The 19,067-nt window shown below is 37.3% G+C and overlaps 1 protein-coding gene across 7 annotated transcripts in view; it reads left to right on the top strand.

Moving 5' to 3' along the window:
- Positions 1 to 19,026, top strand: part of grk4 (G protein-coupled receptor kinase 4) — a 76,324-nt gene extending 57,298 nt beyond the window's left edge. For 2 of the 7 annotated variants that reach the window (XM_087235996.1, XM_087235998.1), the window contains 7 exons: positions 2,169 to 2,206; positions 5,693 to 5,782; positions 5,868 to 6,076; positions 8,445 to 8,582; positions 8,687 to 8,824; positions 9,738 to 9,869; positions 13,790 to 19,024. In XM_087235996.1, coding sequence (XP_087092122.1) covers positions 2,169 to 2,206; positions 5,693 to 5,782; positions 5,868 to 6,076; positions 8,445 to 8,582; positions 8,687 to 8,824; positions 9,738 to 9,869; positions 13,790 to 13,855 — 811 coding nt within the window. In that variant the 3' untranslated portion in view covers positions 13,856 to 19,024. Of the gene's footprint in view, positions 1 to 2,168; positions 2,207 to 5,692; positions 5,783 to 5,867; positions 6,077 to 8,444; positions 8,583 to 8,686; positions 8,825 to 9,737; positions 9,919 to 13,789 lie in introns of all 7 variants that reach the window. The other 5 variants (XR_015475799.1, XR_015475800.1, NM_001362619.2 and 2 more) reach the window with 5 other exon arrangements.
- Positions 19,027 to 19,067: the final 41 nt, after the last annotated feature.

Here is a 19,067-nt window from a genome sequence, read left to right as displayed (position 1 = left end):
AACTTAGCGACTTTGTCACTAGATTTAGCGACTTTTCAGACCCCCCTAGCGACAAATCTAGCGACTTTTTTGTGGGTTATTGGAGATTTTTTTAGACTGTCATTTGTCCATACTGTACCGTCCCTACTCTTCTCAACGAGCTGCGTGTGATACCGCTGGCCCCTCCCCCGCCTCACAGCCCTGACAGGCGGCCCAGTCAGTCCTCTACAGCAGCCTCTCCCACCTGCAGCCCGAGAGCAGATCACCCCTCTGCGTACCGACGACAAATGATTTAGCACAGGCAGTGTGAAGGTATTTCCCTTTTACAGTCAAACCGATGTACTTCTACTTTATTTTAACAATTTAATTGGACCGTTTATTCTTTTCTTGTTCACAATCACAGATATTTTAGTGACAGTTTCTGAACTTGTCTGAGTTTATTACATATGAGAGATTACTGCACATTCACACATCTATAATGACATACTTTATTCGAACAGCAATAAATTTATTTAAATAAACATACTTAAATAAAGTGTAGTGCAATTATAAATACCCCTTTATTGACCATATGCTGTTAAACAAACAGAAACGGCAGAACGTGATGACGTCAGTGATATGCAAATTGACGTATGACGTATTTCCCCTCTTCCCCCCCTTCATCAGGGGGCCCCGTCAGCGATCCCTGCAGGGGGGCCTCCGCATTTTGCGCTACGCCACTGCCTGGTACTGACAAGGTGCAGCCTTGCTTAGCTTCAGTGGGCGACCATAGGAGAGATGCAGAGAGCCAGCTGCCGGCATTTTAAAATTAAAAATTTGTAATAATTTTTAACAGGTCTTAATTTGAAATGTTAAAAGGTAATTTTAAAAGCTAATCAGGCCGAAACTCATCCAATCACCAGCAATCCATCTATATATTTTTATTTATTTATATGTATTTAAGTTTTTAATTCAAAGTGATACAATTCACAACATCTATTAGACATTTTTACAGCACATTCTCTTAATTAAATACCCAAATCAGCAAAAGAAAAGTAAAACAATTCAACAATTTCTCATGATAATAACAACAATAAATCCCTTCACATAATCCATTTCCACAAAAACTATTTACAGAAGTAAGGGTGAGTGGACATAAGATTTAAAAACAGGCAGGAGACATCGCAAGGTTTCTATTTAACGGAGAAAAGATTTTATAATTTCTAAACATCATAGTTTCTATTTCTCATTTCTAATAACATATTTATTTTATCTTTGTCATAATGAAAGTAAATAATATTTGACTAGATATTTTTCAAGACACTTCTATACAGCTTAAAGTAACATTTAATGGTTTACCTAGGCTAATTAGGTTAACTAGGCAGGATAGGGTAATTAGGCAAGTTATTGTATAACGATGGTTTGTTCTGTAGACTATTGGAAAATATATAGCTTGAAGGGCTAATCATTTTGCCCTTAAAATTGTTTTTCAAAATTTAAAAACTGCTTTTATTCTAGCTGAAAGGAAACAAATAGGACTTTCTCCAGAAAAAAAAAATATGATCACACATACTGTAAAAATTTCCTTGCTCTTTTATGCATCATTTGGGAAATATTTAAAAAAGAATAGAATCAAAGGGGGGCTAATTATTCTGATTGAAACTATATATATATATATATATATATATATATATATATATATATATATATGTTTGTTTGTATAATCAATATGATTATTGATGTAATTTTCTTTATAATAAATATACTTTTAAGAATGTTGACTTGTCAAAAAACATTATGGTGAAAAAAGTGTACACAACAAAAATTCTCTTGTTTTGACACAATAAAATATGTGGTTTAGAAAAAACTACTTTTGTTTTTTTTCCAATTCCATTGGCGCCAACTCATTACAAAAAATCTTTAGTGTTTAGCCCTGTATAAGTCTAAAATTTTAGAATGGTCTTAAAAGGAGTCTTAAAAAGTCTTAAATCTGACTTGATGAAACCCACAGAAACCCTGGTTGTTGTAAATTGTAATGATTCTTGCACAATGTTATCTTTTCCCCTGCATATGTGATCAAATAAATGCATCCTTGATGAACATAAGCCAAAAAAAAATCATCCTGCAGTAAACAATCTTTTAAATAATTTAGGTAATGACAAAGTTAGCACTCAGTTCAGTCCAATTCATGTTTTCTCTTTCTTTCACAGAGACTTGAAACCAGAAAATATTCTGCTAGATGATCGTGGTAAGCATTTCTTATTCAGCTTTTCACAGCCTCTTTTTGTTGCTTTCCCTCTCGTTTATGTTGTTCATGTTTATCTTGACTTAAATATGCGCTCTCTTGAGTTCTGCTTGTAAGCAACATCTTAGTAACCACACTGCAATGTCCTGGCGTTCACCCAAAACACCCATGCACAGCGGCGGCACGTTTTACACAAACAAAAACTTCTCACATTCCTTCAGAAAATATACAAATCTGGCTTTTCCTTGTATGAAGATGCTTTTTACTCAGTACGATCACAAGTGAAGTACCCTGAACTCACGTGTAAATGGAAACTAAAGTATTTTGAGCTCCTTCACTTTCAACCACTTCCTGAGAAAAGCATTTGATCTGATTACTTTTGTCGTGCAGATGCTCATGTGGTGAAATGCATTCGAACAGCCACAGAAGTCTGCCTACTGAACAAACATTTGTATATACTGTTGTGATGAAGCGCACCAAAACAACCCGATTACATTAAGTATCGTCGTTGCCATCAACATACTTTTTCAACTCTTTTGTCGACTAACATAACAGGTTTAGTTAAACTGAAACACATTTAAGTGTATACCCACATAGCCAAATTTCTCTGGCCCACACAATCTGGTTTTGCTTGACCCATATGCCGCAGTGATTTTCGGTACATGAATGGACCAGATCTGGCTTCCAGGCAAGGGCCAAACATGGACCATATCTGGGTCAAGTCTCAGTCAATTTATTAACCCATAACGGGGCCTAAACTGGGCCAGATAGGTTGGTGTGTCACGATTGCAATGAAATTGACAAGGCACACTATGGGCATGCTTTTGTTCAAGTGACCTGATTGTTAGAATTTTTTTCTTTACTTCTTTTGCAAATATTTTGGTCACACTTTATTTTGATGGTTCGTTTGTAGAATTTAAGTTACAATGCATCTGCATGCCAACTAAATCTTATTGGATTATTAGTAGATTGTTAGGTTGAGGTTAGGGTTAAGCCTGATTTATACTTCTGCGTCAAGTGACCGGCGTAACCCACGGCGCATGCAACGCGCGTAGCTGTGCATTTATACTTCTGCGCGCTGTCTCTGTTGGTCTGCATTAACACTTCTGAAACGCTAGTTTGGCAGTGAGGTGTAAATGTTCCTCTGTGTCGAGTTTCTTCGCTTCTGTTTTGCTTTTCCTGAACACTTCTGGGATGTACAAGTGGCTCAAACTTGCTCATTTTGAGGCAGGAACCGGCGGACGTGTAACAACTTTAACTATGAGGTAAACACAAAACAAAACTTTCCATCCGGAGCTCCTTCACGTGACTCCACACTTGTAAACAATCGCTCTATCAGGCTCGCGCTATTCACGCGGCTCTCGGTCCCGCCCAGACTCGTTAGCGCTACCAAGCCGACCAATCACAGAGCTTGCGCTACGCGTCGTAGCGACGTGTAGTTACATTTTTTGAGAGGTGCACATCAGCGACACCAACGGCCACGGCGAAGGGCTATGCGTCAGCGCCTTAGCATACGCCGGCGTTTGACGCAGAAGTATAAATCAGTATCAACAGATATTAAGCAGACAGTCTGCTAATACTCAAATGGACCATCAAATTAAAGTGTTACCAATAATTTTAATATATTTTAAAAATGGGTCAAGACAGGCCAAACTTACATGGCCCACATATCAATTTTTAACTTCTGGGCCAAATACTACATTTTACATCTGGCCTAAATCTTGTGTTTGCCTTAAAGAGGGTGCCACCTCTGACAAACCCGGGCCATGTTTGACCCACATGCTATATGCCAGTGCCGGATGAATGCTTGCATTGCCAGCTTTATGCCAAATGTGGGCCAGAATTCTTTGCTACCTGCCCACATAACAAATCTTTTCTGGCCCAGCTTTGGGCCACACAATAACTTTTCCCTTGGCCCAAGTACCTCAAAGAATGACAGGCCTGAAGTGGCCCATAACTGGATTAAAGACAAGAGCCACACATGGGCCATAACCGAATCTCAGCCAATTTATCACCCTTAACTGCCCCTGAACTGGGCCAAAACAGGTTTATTATTGGTACAGATTCTCAGCTATAAGTTTACACTTTAACTAGAAACCCCAAAAACTGAGCCATAACCCAGCCTAATGTTACCTAAACAATGTGAACAACTGCTACACTGACCTGGCCACACACCTCCCATCCACAACTGACCCAAATGTAATTTGCCGTCATGCATGCAGTGCCATCATTGCCATGCATGGCCCACATTCGGCTGACGTTATGCAAGCCATTGCTAGCAACAATCCAGCAGTGCCATAATGAGGCCACATTTGGGCCAAGTCCACTTGCTATGTGGCTGGGTATCTCGAATTTTTAAGCTCATTATAGAAAATACTTAAACACATGAATGATATTAAAGTTTAAATAATACGGAAATGGATCGAATTGTTTGGACTTAATAAATAAAAACACTATAATCTAGCGATATAAACTAACTGGCCACTTTATTAGGTACACCTTACTAGTACCCCTTTTGCCTTTAAACGGCATAGGTAGAAGGTAGTGTTTTTCAGCCAATGATAAACTTCTGGTGACAGGTTAATGTGACTATTTTCAATTTAATAAGGTTTCTTTTACAGCACCAGTGTTGCAATGTAATTAAAATACATTCAGTTAAATAGACTCCAGAATTAATTAAGTTGTTCAAGCATAAAACGAGATGAAATAACGTGTAAACGCTAGTGGCGTCAGTACCAGCAGGCTAAAGCAAAAACTTCATTAAAAATAGTGCTGTAAAATAAAGCTTCATATATGTTAAAGTAATGGCAGGGAAAATTAATTTTCAGTGCATCTTGTCTGATCTGAAACCCACTTCATATTGTATATCTATCAGGCAGAGAAGATCTCTGATTTTGAAAGAAATTAAGTCTTTAACGTAACCATTTCGTAATGACAAGAAAATGTAAGGACACTGAAAACTAAAGTCTGTGGTCATGTACCCCATTGAAAATACATCGTCATACTGAAATAAAGTCTGCAGAAAGTCTTCTGGTTCACACAGACTTTAAAGGTTAAGCTTAAATCTATGAAAAGCAGCCATTGCAAGATTTCCTGCATGCTCTTTGTGACTGAATGCAGAATGAATGTAATGACTGTAGTGCCTCAGTGCAGTGTTTTTCCCTGTAGGCAAACTAATAACGATCAAACTTGTGCACAGTTGCAAAATCGAAAGTGAAAGTAATGTTGCGGCGAGTTTACTTTGGTGCAATATTGAGTATGATGAAATAAGGGGAAGGTATCTAAACAAAACCCGACTAAATGTGTTCATAATTTGAAGGGCCAGTTAATATCATGTGTAAACGGCGATGTGAGTGATCGCTGATTATGCAGTTTAAAACAGGATCTAGAGGGAAGATTCTTTTTACCTGAGCTGATTTGAAGCATGTCGTGTTTAGACTCGTTAGGAATGGCAACACTGCAGATTTTTAATGCAATGCTGTTCTTCAGGGCACATCCGTATTTCTGATCTGGGACTGGCCGTGCAAATTCCAGAGGGCGAGACGATACGAGGGCGTGTTGGCACAGTGGGGTACATGGGTAAGAGCCAGACACTTTCCCTTATCTCTTTTGCTGTGCCTGTCGTGGAGTGTTTGACCTCATTCTTATGCATATGTGTTTTTAGCACCAGAGGTCATCCAGAACGAGAGCTACACCTTCAGTCCTGACTGGTGGGGTTTGGGCTGTCTAATTTACGAAATGATTCAGGGTCAGTCTCCTTTCCGTCGCCGTAAAGAGCGAGTGAAGAGAGAGGAAGTGGACCGGCGAGTTTGTGAGGACCAGGAGGAATATACTGAGAAGTTCTCAGAAGATGCTAAAGACATCTGCCGTCAGGTGCACACTTAATGCTCTTCAGGGGTTTTGTGCTGTTGCTCGTAAAGAGAATGCAGGAAGGATCTTATTAATGAGATGAGAACATGTGAATGAAGCCATGTGAATGAAGTCATTTGTAACCAGTGGGAAACTCTTGCAGGAAACTTTTCCTGAATAGTGAGTTTTATAGTGAATTCAATAGATACTAGGATCAGTGGCATAACACAATTTACAATTATACATTTTCTTATATGTATATATTACAATGTATATATTTATTTAAATTTTAAATATATATATATATATATATATATATATATATATATATATAAACAATTGTATGTATGTGTGTATGTGTATGTATATATATATATATATATATATATATATATATATATATATATATATATATATATATATATATATATATATATCTATACAATTGTTTTTAATTATCCTCTGTGTAAAACATGTGCTGGATAAGTTATCGGTTCATTCCGCTTTATTAATTAAGATTAATAAAAGTACTATGCCGAAAAGAAAATTAATTAATTGTTTTTAAGTTTTGGGATGAAAATAATTTATGAGTATATAAACTTATTTCATTAAAAGATCATTGAAATTTTTGCATAGCTTCTTCACACATTAATTCAAGAAGCAGACACTTTTTGATTGTAATTGATAAGTAAACCACATCAGTGTTTTTTTAGTATATTTATTTTATATAGATAAAACTAAATTTAATTTTTTTTTTTTTTACAAATTTCCGCTTCAATTTATTTCAACATTGACTTTGTATATATAACTGACATTGACATTACACTGACTCAAGGGCGTCACACACCAGATGCGAAGCTCAGCGCAGCGACACGGTGCGCACATGACAGTTGAAAGTATCTCACACCAGATGAGCACATTCGCATGCTATTTAAAATGAAACTATTCAGATGGCGCTCTGTGGCGCGCCAGAAATATCAATAGTGTCCTGAGTTGTGGCTGGGCACCTCAGACAGTCGCCGACTTGCGGCGCCAGTGTGTGTACTTTGATAGAAACGTATGTTTAGAATTGTAAAATTCATGGCAGTGCGTGGCGCGACGCTGCACGTCACCGAGCGGTGCTTCTGGTGTGCGACCTGCTACGATTGTGAATTTGCATTTATACAGCAGTTTTATAAATGTGTATATAAAAAAGTAAATCAAACACGGAGTCTCAAAAATACTTTTGCACAAGGAACTACTTTCTTCAGCCATTCATTCACATCTGCAGCTAACGTCAGAACAGCAGAAACCGTTGCTTAAAAACACGTCACTTTAGAGCTAGCATTTGAATGGTTCTCTAGTGTAATGTCTAAATTGATGACAAAACAGGTGATTTTGCTCACATTATAAGATTATAGGGCTAAACATCATGAATTGCCATCAGTCTACAGAGATTTCCCAGTATTTCTCTTTTGCAATTGGAAGATTACAAAAATAAACCCCGAAAAAGCCAAAGCTAAGCAAACACTAGCAAATTACTATGGTATAAATGCAGCACTACAACATACAAATGAGAGAAATCGACTTAGAATGTCACTTACCTGATTTATAATTATTTGATCAGCTGTAGTTTGAAATACGAAAAGAAAACATGCTAATAAATAGTTTTCTCCCCTAAGGACTTATTATGCAGTCTCTGTTGCCATCCTGTGGCACAACTGTCTTTGCTCTGCTCAGTATTGCCAACATGCTTAATCTTTGCAATTATAGATTTTTAAAATAGACACTGTCCTTATAAACTGCATAGTTGCAATCTAAACAACTACATTCATGCCTAAAAAAGCCTCAAAAGTACATTATGTTGTCCAACAGTAGCAATATATGTCAAACTGTAGTGAGTTTATTGGTCTGCTGTCACTCTGTGGGCGGAGTAATACAGAAGAGTGAAGAGGCTGTATGTATGTGTGTGTGTGTGTGTGTGTGTGTGTGTGTTTGTATGTATGTATATATATATATTTATATAATTTAAACAATGAAAAATTAAAGAATTTTAATAGTTGTATTTAACAAAACACAACAGATTTCATTGAATTTAAATCTACTGAAAAATGTAGGATGAATACCTAGAATAGGTGAAAAAAATAAGCTTGTAAACTGTTTTCAACACATTTTTATTACTGTTTCATTATATTATTTTTCTTTATCTTGTACTCTGTTATTCATTTGTCAAATTGTAGCTGACAATGTAAATGTTGTTTTGTGATCAGTAATGTTTTCTGCATGGGAAAGCGGAGTTTGTGGAGGAGTGTGTTGTTTAGTCCTCTCTCATGGTGTCATGGAAGACTGTGACCTCGAGGTCAGTTTGACTTCCACTGGGATTTCAGCCTCTCTTTCCCTCTCTTTTCCACAGTTGTTATGTAAAGATCCAAAGGAGCGCTTGGGCTGTCGGGGCAGTGGAGCGGCCGAAGTCAAACTGCATCCCATTTTCCGCAACATCAACTTCAAGCGGCTGGAGGCCAACATGCTGGACCCGCCGTTCTGTCCAGACGTGAGTCCAGAAAACTGCCTGCTTTCTTCCACAGTTTTTATCTGCTTTAATGAAAAAAACAGAGCATGTATGATAGTTTAAAATGGATGTTTGTGGTGTTTTAGCCGCGAGCAGTTTACTGTAAGGACGTCCTGGACATAGAGCAGTTTTCGACAGTCAAAGGTGTAAACCTGGACCCAACAGATGACGATTTCTACCACAAGTTTGTAACAGGGAGTGTCTCCATCCCATGGCAAAATGAGGTATTACACTCTAGTATGGTAAATTAAAAGTTGTTTTTTAATATATATATATTTTTTTTTTTCTTTTTTTTTCTTTTATGTTTTATTGTGCTTTTAGTAAAGAGTTATCAGCAATTAAAATAACTGTATTCTTGAACATTAATCTAATTCAGGCTGATCATTTTATTTAATTCATGTCACTTCAGCTTAGTCCCTGATTTATCAGAGGTTACCACAACAGAATGAACCACCAACTACTCTGGCATATGTTTTATGCAGCAGATGCATAATGTTAATTCATTAAAAAAATAAATAAAAACATGCTTATGCTTTTAATGGCTGCATTTATTTGATCACAGATATATTAACAATAGTACTGGGCAAAGATTAATCACATTCAAAATAAAAGTTTGTTTTGATATAAGATGTGAGTGTGAACTTTATATATTTATTATATATACATGTAATACACACACATACATAAAACAAATCTGAACAAAACAATTTTTCATGCATAGTTTTTTTTAATTTATATTTAATTTGTATCATGTACATATATATATTTATGCAAAAAATCGAATAAATATGTATATATGTGTGTACTTATATATGCATACATGTAATAAATACACCACATCAAACCTGTTGCTCTTTTATAAGATTATGGTAAATCGCATTTTAAATCGCAATCTCAATTTTGATGAGATAAATCACAATTAGATTTGTTTCTCCAAATCTTGCAGCCCTTGTAAATACATTAACTAATGAAGCCTTATTGTAAAGTGTGACCTATGTTTGTATATATTAAAGTGACAGTGTGTTCAAAACTGTGTCAGCTGAGGATTTGAATTTTTTTTAAAAATTAGAAATGCAAAATCGACTACACTTATAATGCAAACATGATGTGAACCGTGTGTGTGTGTGTGTGTTTCAGATGATTGAGATGGAGTGTTTTAAGGAGATCAACGTGTTCGAGATGGACGGAGCGCTGTGTGCTGATCTGGATGTGAACAGACCCAATCCAGCACCGAAGCGAGGATTCTTCTACCGTTTATTTCACCGAGAGGCAAGTGGTAGTGCATCGCCCGCCGTGCTCAGAGGGGGAGGGGCTTGAGGTACTTCTGGATCTTTCTGCACAGACTTTTCTAACACCAACTCTTTGGTTTTGTTTCCAGTTCACCTTTTTCGAACATTTATGAACTTTAATGTCTCTCAATGGCCAGACGATGTCTCAGTTCAGTCTGTCTGCCAGTGTTCATACTTCAGGGCTGACTACATGTAATTAGTGTGGCACTATATATACATATGTAACCCAACAGTCCAACTGCACCCAACCCGGTCTGAGCTGGGATCGAACCGGCGATTCTTTGCATGAGAGTCGGTTGCTCTAACAAGGAGGCTAAAAACCAATGGCCTCTAGCGTCTATAGCTAGGGCACCTTTAGAAGTCAGAAGAGTGAGAGTTACCTGCAAAGTTTGTTAGCTGGCCTCGTTTATGCTAACCCCCCTAAACCTCACTCCCATCCAGGAAGACCCCCCAAGTGTAAACCACAAGTCCTACTGCACCCAACCTGGTCTGAGCTGGGTACAAACTGGCGATTTTTTGCATGAGAGTCGGTTGCTCTAACAAGGAGTCTAAAGACCAATGCCTCTAGCGTCTTTCGCTAGATGAGGTTTACCTGCATAGCACTTCTCTAGCTGGCCTCTGTTAAGCATACATACATACATACATATATATATATATATATATATATATATATATATATATATATATATATATATATATATACATATATTATCACTCGATTGAATGGGCATTATCAGTAATTATTAGCTGATAGATATGGGCCAGTAGGGGCCGTTTACGCAAACTGGTAGGCTCAGAAGGCTGTAATCATCCATATTCATGGTTAATCAGCTATCAACAAGAATTATTTATATGAATTAATAAATATCCCATTAATTTATTAACGTCTACCCCTACCTTAAACCCAACCATCACTGTAATGTAAAAGCAGATCTGGATCTGAAGTCTAGTCTATCAAAGAAGGCCCCTACTGGCCCATATCTATCAGCTGATAATGGCTGATAACCACTGATAACGCCCTTTTAATTAACTGATAACATTAGAAACGGGTGTTTTTCCCCCAAATTTCTGTTTACCGGAAAAAATATTTTTTCAACACATTTCTAAACATTCATTAATTCAACTTATCCAGCATATATTTTTTTATGCAGCGGGTGCCCTTCCAGTTTTTTGGATGCTTTTTTTTCCTGGGAAACACCCATACACTCTGAGATTCACACTCATACACACTGGCCAATTTAGCTTCTTCAATTCACCTATAGCACATGTCTTTGGACTGAACTGAAGCACCCAGAGGAAACCCACGTGAATTTGGGGGAGAACATGCAAACTCCATACCGAAATGCCAACTGGCCCAACCGAGGATCAAACCAGCGACCTTTTTGCTGTGAGGTGACAGTGCTAACCACTGAGCCACCATGCCACATGAATTAAACAGAAAATTATAAATTCTTTTTTATTTTATTTTTGTTGATTTTAAGCCCTGGACTATGAATTGTGTGTCTGTGTGTATCTATGTGTGACTGTGTGTGTGTGTGTGTGTGTGTATGTGTTTGTGTTTTTGTGACATGTCAGGACACAAATCTGTATAATGACATGGGTATGACACAGGTATTACAAAAAGAAGGTAAAATATGAGGACATTGGTGACGTCCTCATTTCTCAAAAAGCTTATAAATTCCACAGGATGAGTTTAATCAGAGAGTAAAGCTGGACACAGTCTCCTGTGATGGTTGGGATTAGGGGTAGGGTGGGGTGAGGGCAATATAATATACAGTTTGGACAGTATAAAATGAATGGAAACCTATGTAATGTCCCCACTTTCCACAAAAACAAACATGTGTGTGTGTGTGCGTATGTGTGTGGTGATAGGGACAAACCTCTATTACACTGTTAAAAACTAACCCTTTAATTTAGGCTTACTAACCCTAACCAAAGTAATGCAAAGCTCAAAGCTGATGGTTATTTGACTTGATGACTAGTTGGCTAGACGCTTGAATCTATGTGGTTTACCACGTACAGCACTACTCTTTCCAGTTCATTCTTTGACTGTTTTCTCTGAGACTAGCAAACTAACAACCGATCAATTAAAGGGACAGGTAACCCAAAAAATGATTATGAGTACGGTTCGGCTCGGTGCGCTTTTATAGACGTTTCCGCTGTCAAAAGGTGTAACGATCCGAACCGTACCACTTTTTCGGCACCCTTTCGAAAGGGTAACAAACACGAGAAAGGGTACCAAAAGGTGGAGCTACACGCACAGCTGAACGCTGATTGGTTACAGAGACACGTCACAAGCTCGTGTGAAGCTAGCCAGAATGAAAAGAAAGGAACGGTCATGTTTTTATGCACAGCCAAGACATTACACCGTAAAAATATGCATATAATAATGCCACGCTTCCTATGCAAGTGACGTAATTTACAATCGACACCTGCACCCGTCACGTCACTTGAAATCAACACAAATAAACCAAAAGTAAGTTTCCAGTGACAGCGTTGTCAAATAATTCTAAGTAGTCTACTTACATTGTACAACATGACAGACCCCCCAACCCCCCGAAAAGCAGTTAGTATATTCATCATATGATTATATGCTTTGATGTAATTTTACCAAAGCAGGCTACTATTAACATTCATACCAGTAAAGCTTATTATTTATATCAACTAAATATCAGTCTAAATATACACACAAGGTATTCTTCCACAGTTATGAATAAAAAAACACCAGACAAATTAGAATTTTAGTTTTTATTTTAAACATTTCAAGGAGTGGTAGTATTACAACTAACAGAAACACATTATAGACTTACAGCAATGATTCTTGAACGACTTGGGAAACTATTCTTCATAACTATTCTTGAAAACACGTCTGCGCAGGAGTGCATCCATATGAAATCCCAGTTGCAGCGCAGCTTCGACAGTCTCTACATGATCCCAGCCCAGTTTTATAGGTCCTCCAAACACAATGTCGAGATACGGGAACGTTTCGACTCGCTTAACGAAAGAAAGCGACACAGATGATGTGTAACATTTCTGCAGAGCTGTTTTAAGGCAAGCATTCGTGGTTCGTTATGATCTGTTTACGTAACTATAGCAACTGCGGTGCCCGTCGCCGTATGTTGCCAGAAACCACAGCGAAACGCTTAAAAAAGAAGGCACTTGAGTAAGGGTGACAGATAAGAAGTTTGCTGCAACGATCTTGATGAAATCCGTTACCTCAGAGATTTTTCCGCCTCAGGGACACCCTTAAGTTAAATTACCAAAGGACTTTCATGCAAGCAGCCACAGGTGGCGATTGTAAGTGACGTCAATTGAGAGTAAGCGCGGTTGCCTGAGTTTGCAAGTCCGAGCCTGCAAGCCTGGAGGTGCAAGTGCAGCCAGACTCTATTGCTTCCAGCTGCAACCTATCACTGGGAAACATCCAGAACTGCAGCAGATCGTCTTGAGCATGTTTACATGCCTAAATGCATCGAGTTGCTGCCATGTGATTGGCTGATTAGAAATTTGTGTTAACGAGCAGTTGTACATGTGTATATATACTGTTATTTCTGTCAAACTAAAAGAAATAAGACTTAATTCACAAGAAAAATGATTATAGTTAATACTGTGGAAATGTTCTTGCGTCTATTAAATATTACATGGGAAATATTTGAAAAATGTTTACAATTTCACAGCATGATTAATAATTTCTCCTTCAACTGTATATGTGGATTTTAAAAAGGTCATGTGAATTTGTTAGACTGCCCAACAGAAAGCTGTTTGGTCTTAAAGCGTCTCTGTGAGCTGTGCAGTATTGACAGTGTATATACTGTTAACATTACCACACCTTTAGACATCAGAAACCCTAATATTTGCGGTGTACCTGCTTCATTTGATGTATGGTCACTGTGTCCTGTACAGGTTTGTTTTGGGAGTGCCAACAGTGAGGAGGAGGAGAAAGAGGAGAAGGAGGAGGAGCCATCTTGACTTAAAACCACTCCCACTTCCCATCAGCTGCCAATCAGAATGCTAAACGTATGAATGTTCAACTGTATTTATGAACTGTATCAAACTGTATCATAATTAAAGAAAAGGGTATGAGTTTAAAGAATTTTGTACATTTGTACTTGAATTATGTGTAGATGTATATTTTCACTAAAGGTTGTATTGTACAAAAAGCCATAGAAATACCACTTGAATGCATATATAATGTTTTTATTGTTATTATTTTTCATCTGTACTGAATATGAAATGTGTATTTCTTTTTAAGCACAATATAAACACTCACCTTTTGTTTCCAATGCTAACGCTCTGTTAGCACTGCCTTTGTTTGTATGTTAACTTAGATCGTTTGGCTGGACAGTAAACCGTGCTTCTTTTGTACAGCAGGGTAAGATCAATCACACATAAAGAGGGAGCAGTACAAATGATCTATTCATATCATATCATTTACAGTGGTCAACCAGAATGCTAATATCAAAAGCAGGGGTGGCTGTGGTCAAATAAAAACAAAAAAACAAACTGTATATAGCCTAGATATATAAAAACGAGGTTCAAAAGTCTGAGAATACCAAGTAAAATGCTTCAAAATATATATTCAGAAAAATCTGGACTGAAAATGAATTGCGTGCAATAATAACACCTTTGTTAAGCAATATGTGGCTAATTTTGAGATTCAAACTGTTAGGAAATATACTCATAATTTCAAAATTAGCCTAATGTTGATGTATTAAAACATATTAATGCTTTATTGCCACCTTCACTCATTCCCCCCCAATTTTTGTCAAATTTGACATGCCTTTTTCTTCAACCCAGGCTCATTCTGAAAATGTACCCCCGTATACATTTCTGGAGAGCACTAATTACATCCCTGGAGCTACGTTTTTGCTTTTTTTTTTCGAATTCCCCAGAGGCCGCTGTGTATGCTTTTTAAAATCTAAATTTTTTCTAGCAAGTACCATTTAAACCTGCTGTTCTTGCGTAAATCCACCAGAGGCTGCTGTCAACTGACTGACTGACCGACTGACCCACCCTCCTCCTTCCCTAAACCCAACCAATAGTGTTTCCAATAGCACCGATTGACCCGCCTTCGCTAACCACAACCGACAGTTTAAAAAGCAATCCAAAAAAAGAAAAGCCCTTGCCTGATTTTTACCATGTTTTCAGATTTTTCCACATTCTCACCGTTATTTACTTCATTTTATTTTTTGGCTTCTGTTTTTGTCTTACCCGCTTTCTGGAACCATTCGAACCCTGTCGTTGGGGTCAACTCCTCTCTGCGTCTCAAGTCATACATGACTCGACATACATGGCGAGCTGCTGGACAAACTGATAACAGTAGAAACGCTGTTTACATGGAAGTCAGCGGTCAGCTGGAAAGCGAGAAAAGACCACCCTGTAGCCTTCATTTTAAAGACGAAATGCTGCCATATGTACCTCTGGCTACATAATTCATGATCTTCTTAAATGTATATAGGGCTATGTTTTTAGAGTGAGCCTATGTTGTTGTTGTTGTTTTGTAAATGTTTATTTTTAGGGCTAAATTGAATATATAACTCCAGATTTTCAGTGTGTCCTCAGACTTCTGAACCCCACCTGTGTGTTGACCTCATTGACAAGCTGTCTGGATTTTGTACAAAAGGAAAGTGTTCATACATATGTTAATGATAATGGGTGTGCCAATAGCTAGTGCCAATAGCCTCAAAACAACCAGATGATTAATAGGTCCAATCCAATGACTAATAACAATGTGTAACTTGCGGGTTGTGGAAGTGTAACGTCATTCATTTTCTCCATAGGGAATTTTTTTTTTTAAACTGATAACTGCAGTCTTGTTGTGAGCTCTGAGGTTCTTGATTGTATATGCTGTTGCTGAACTTGTCTATTCACATTAAATCACTTTATTATTTCAACAGTCATTTTTGATTGTAGAATTTGGCCATAACAACGACATTACCCATGATGCTGTGCAGAAAACCAACCAATCAGACAGTTGCAGCGTTTCTGATTGTAGAATCTGGCAAAAGCAACCAATTTACCCATGATACTGTGCAGAAAACTCACCAATCAGACTGTTGCAGTGTTTTTGATCATAGAATTGGGCCATAACAACCACATTAAACATTATGCTGTGCAGAAAACCCACCAATCAGAGAGTTGTAGCATTTTACATTTTAGAATTTGGCCATAACAACAACATTACCCATGATGCTATGCAGAAAACCCACCAATCAGACAGTTGCAGCTGACAAAGCAACTTTACATTATATCACTTTATTATAGTCAATTTTGATCGTAGAATTGGGCCATAACAACAACATTACCCGTGATGCTGTGCAGAAAAGCCACCAATCAGACAGTTGCAGCTTTTTTGATTGTAGAATTGGTCCATAACAACTACATTACCCATGATGCTGTGCATTAAAGCCACCAATCAGACAGTTGCAGCGATTTTAATTGTAGAATTTCGCCATAACTACAATACCCATGATGCTGTGCAGAAAACCTATCAATCAGACCGTTGCAGCGTTTTTGATTGTAGAATTTGGCCAAAACAACTACATTACCCATGATGCTGTGCAGAAAAGTTACCAATCGGACAGTTGCTGCTAACAAAGCAACTTCAGATTAAATCACCTTTTTTATTTTAACGATCATTTTTGATTGTAGAATCTGGCCATAACAACTACATTACCCAACATGCTGTGTGCATAAAACCCACCAATCAGACAGTTGCAGCATTTTTTATTATAGAATTTGGCTATAACAACTACATTACCCATGATGCTGTGCACAAAACCCACCAATCAGGCACTTACAGCATTTTTGATAGTAGAATTTGGCCATAACAACTACATTACCCATGATGCTGTGCAGAAAATCCATCAATCAGACAGTTGCTGCATTTTTGATTGTAGAATTTGGCCATAACAGCCACATTACCCATGATGCTTTGCAGAAAACCCACCAATCAGACAGTTGTAGCGTTTTAATGGTAGAATTGGGACACAACAACCACATTACCCATGATGCTGTGCAGAAAACCCACCAATTAGACAGTTGCAGCTAACATAGCACGTCAAGAGATCTTTAACTCCAAAAACTTCCATGAAGCACCCCAAAATATTTTCCAAAAAAGCTTAAAATATGGATAAAACAAACACCTTTAATTGAACAATTTTTTATTTCTTAATCGTTTTAATCTGATTATGTTTTGTGCAATGCTTTATGGGATTGTAGTTCTTTTTCTCATTTAACCTGTTCAGTATGTCTTGTACTTCTTCTCAGATTTGTAAGGTTGTGATTCACCTCAGATGATTAGACAGTTTTATTACTCAAAAAAATAAATATTTTTTAATCCCTATGGTAAAATGAACAGGCAAATACTTTCAGAAAAAGTGAACGTCAGCACTAGTCGTAAAATTGTTCTTTCATTAAATTCATGCAGCTTTAACGAAATGCATGAAACCAATAATCTCTGTGCATCGGGTGACTAATCCCAGTTTTGGTTACGCATTAACAAGACACATATGTATGTTAATTAACGTAGTCACCGTAGCTTTCAGATGCATCAACGACAGGGAACCAGGCATGTTGTTCAACGATAGACTAATATGAGTTTTTTTTTTCAGTGGCAGATAATCGATATCTAGTACCTAGTAATATGGACATGTACGTAAATAAGTGACTGAATGATGGCATATTACACTATATTTACTCAAAACCCACATACGATTGAACATATAAAATGTTTACTATCCATTAACATGGCTGTTGTTCGGTTTTTGGAGTTGATACAAGGAAATGTTAATTACTCTAGCTATGTGTCAGTAGTTTTCAGGCCGCTAATCTGAAATGATTTATTTTTTCCGTTTTGTTGACTGTTTGCTAATATCCACTCTCATGGTTACATTTAGTGCCATCAGGAAACTTTAAACCAACGAAATAAGCTTCATCTTTGAATTTGCTCTTGAACGAGCTGTCGATTTTGCCTTAGGTGTCATGTGTTCGGTCGACATTCCAAACGGAGTATCGATCGATCCCTTAACGATAATCATATGATGTAATTAATGACTGTGCAGTTTGTTCGTTAAACACTTGCACATTTTACATTTTGCTTTGTATGTATTTGTGTGGCATATTTTAATCGCAATGAAGGCTTCCATTTAGTGATGGGAATTAGCATCTCGATCTTACGAGAAACTATTTTACATGTCATCAGAAAAGTGGCTAACTTGTACAAATTCGTACGGTTTCATTTGCATGAAAACATAAGATTTTTTTAAAAGTAGGAGTGGCCCCAAACCCCACCCAAAACTTATTCCTCATTGGGTGGAATTAGTGAATCGTATTAAAATGTACATATGAGATCGTACAAATTAATATGAATTAGCCACTTCATCAAAAAGTTACGAATTGAGAATTGTGTTGGAATTAGTCTCAAATGTATTGTTCATAAATTGGGTAATATTACATTTGATTTAAATGGAGGAAGTGAAAATTAGTTTTGCTTCCATTCAGTGGTGGGAATTAGCAGCTCGATCTCACGAGGAACTATTTTACATGTCAGAAAAGAGGCTAATTCGTATAAATGCATACAATTTAATTTGTATGAAAACGTACAATTTTTAAAAAGTGGGTGTGGCCCCAAACCCCACCCCTAACCCTACCCGTCATTGGGTGGAATTATCGAATCTTATTAAAATTTACGAATTAGATCGTACAATTAATACAAATTAGCCACTACATCAAAAAGTTACGAATTTAGAATTGCGTTGGTATTCAAATGTCAAATGTATCATTCGGAAATTGCATAATATTACATTTGAATTAAATGAAGGAAGTGGAAATTAGTTTTGATCTAAAAAATGCTTTTGTCTAACGCACCTTCGAAATCAGAGTCCCAACCAATGGCGTGAGTCGGGGGCGGGGCTATAACATGCTTCAGCACTGACAGTAAAGCTCAAATAGGAACCATTATTTTACCTCCATCACCCATTTTTGTCTTTATGAGGATCTTTATGGTCCCGTTTGCAAAGCTGTGAACTGAAAACAACTCCTCTTCTGTTATTCCCATATGTGTGCATGTTCTACTGTGTCCATGGTTTTACAAGAGGATGAGCACTCACTTTAGTTGACAATAAAGTTATGAGTTGACATATGGCCATTATAATGTACTTTTTTTATTCTCTATAACTCA

The sequence above is a fragment of the Danio rerio genome, chromosome 1 (genome assembly GCF_052040795.2).
Source record: "Danio rerio strain M-AB ecotype USA chromosome 1, GRCz13ab, whole genome shotgun sequence".
Lineage (NCBI taxonomy): Eukaryota > Metazoa > Chordata > Actinopteri > Cypriniformes > Danionidae > Danio > Danio rerio.
Note: the sequence above shows the minus strand (reverse complement) of the source record. Positions and strands in the feature narration are given on the sequence as shown.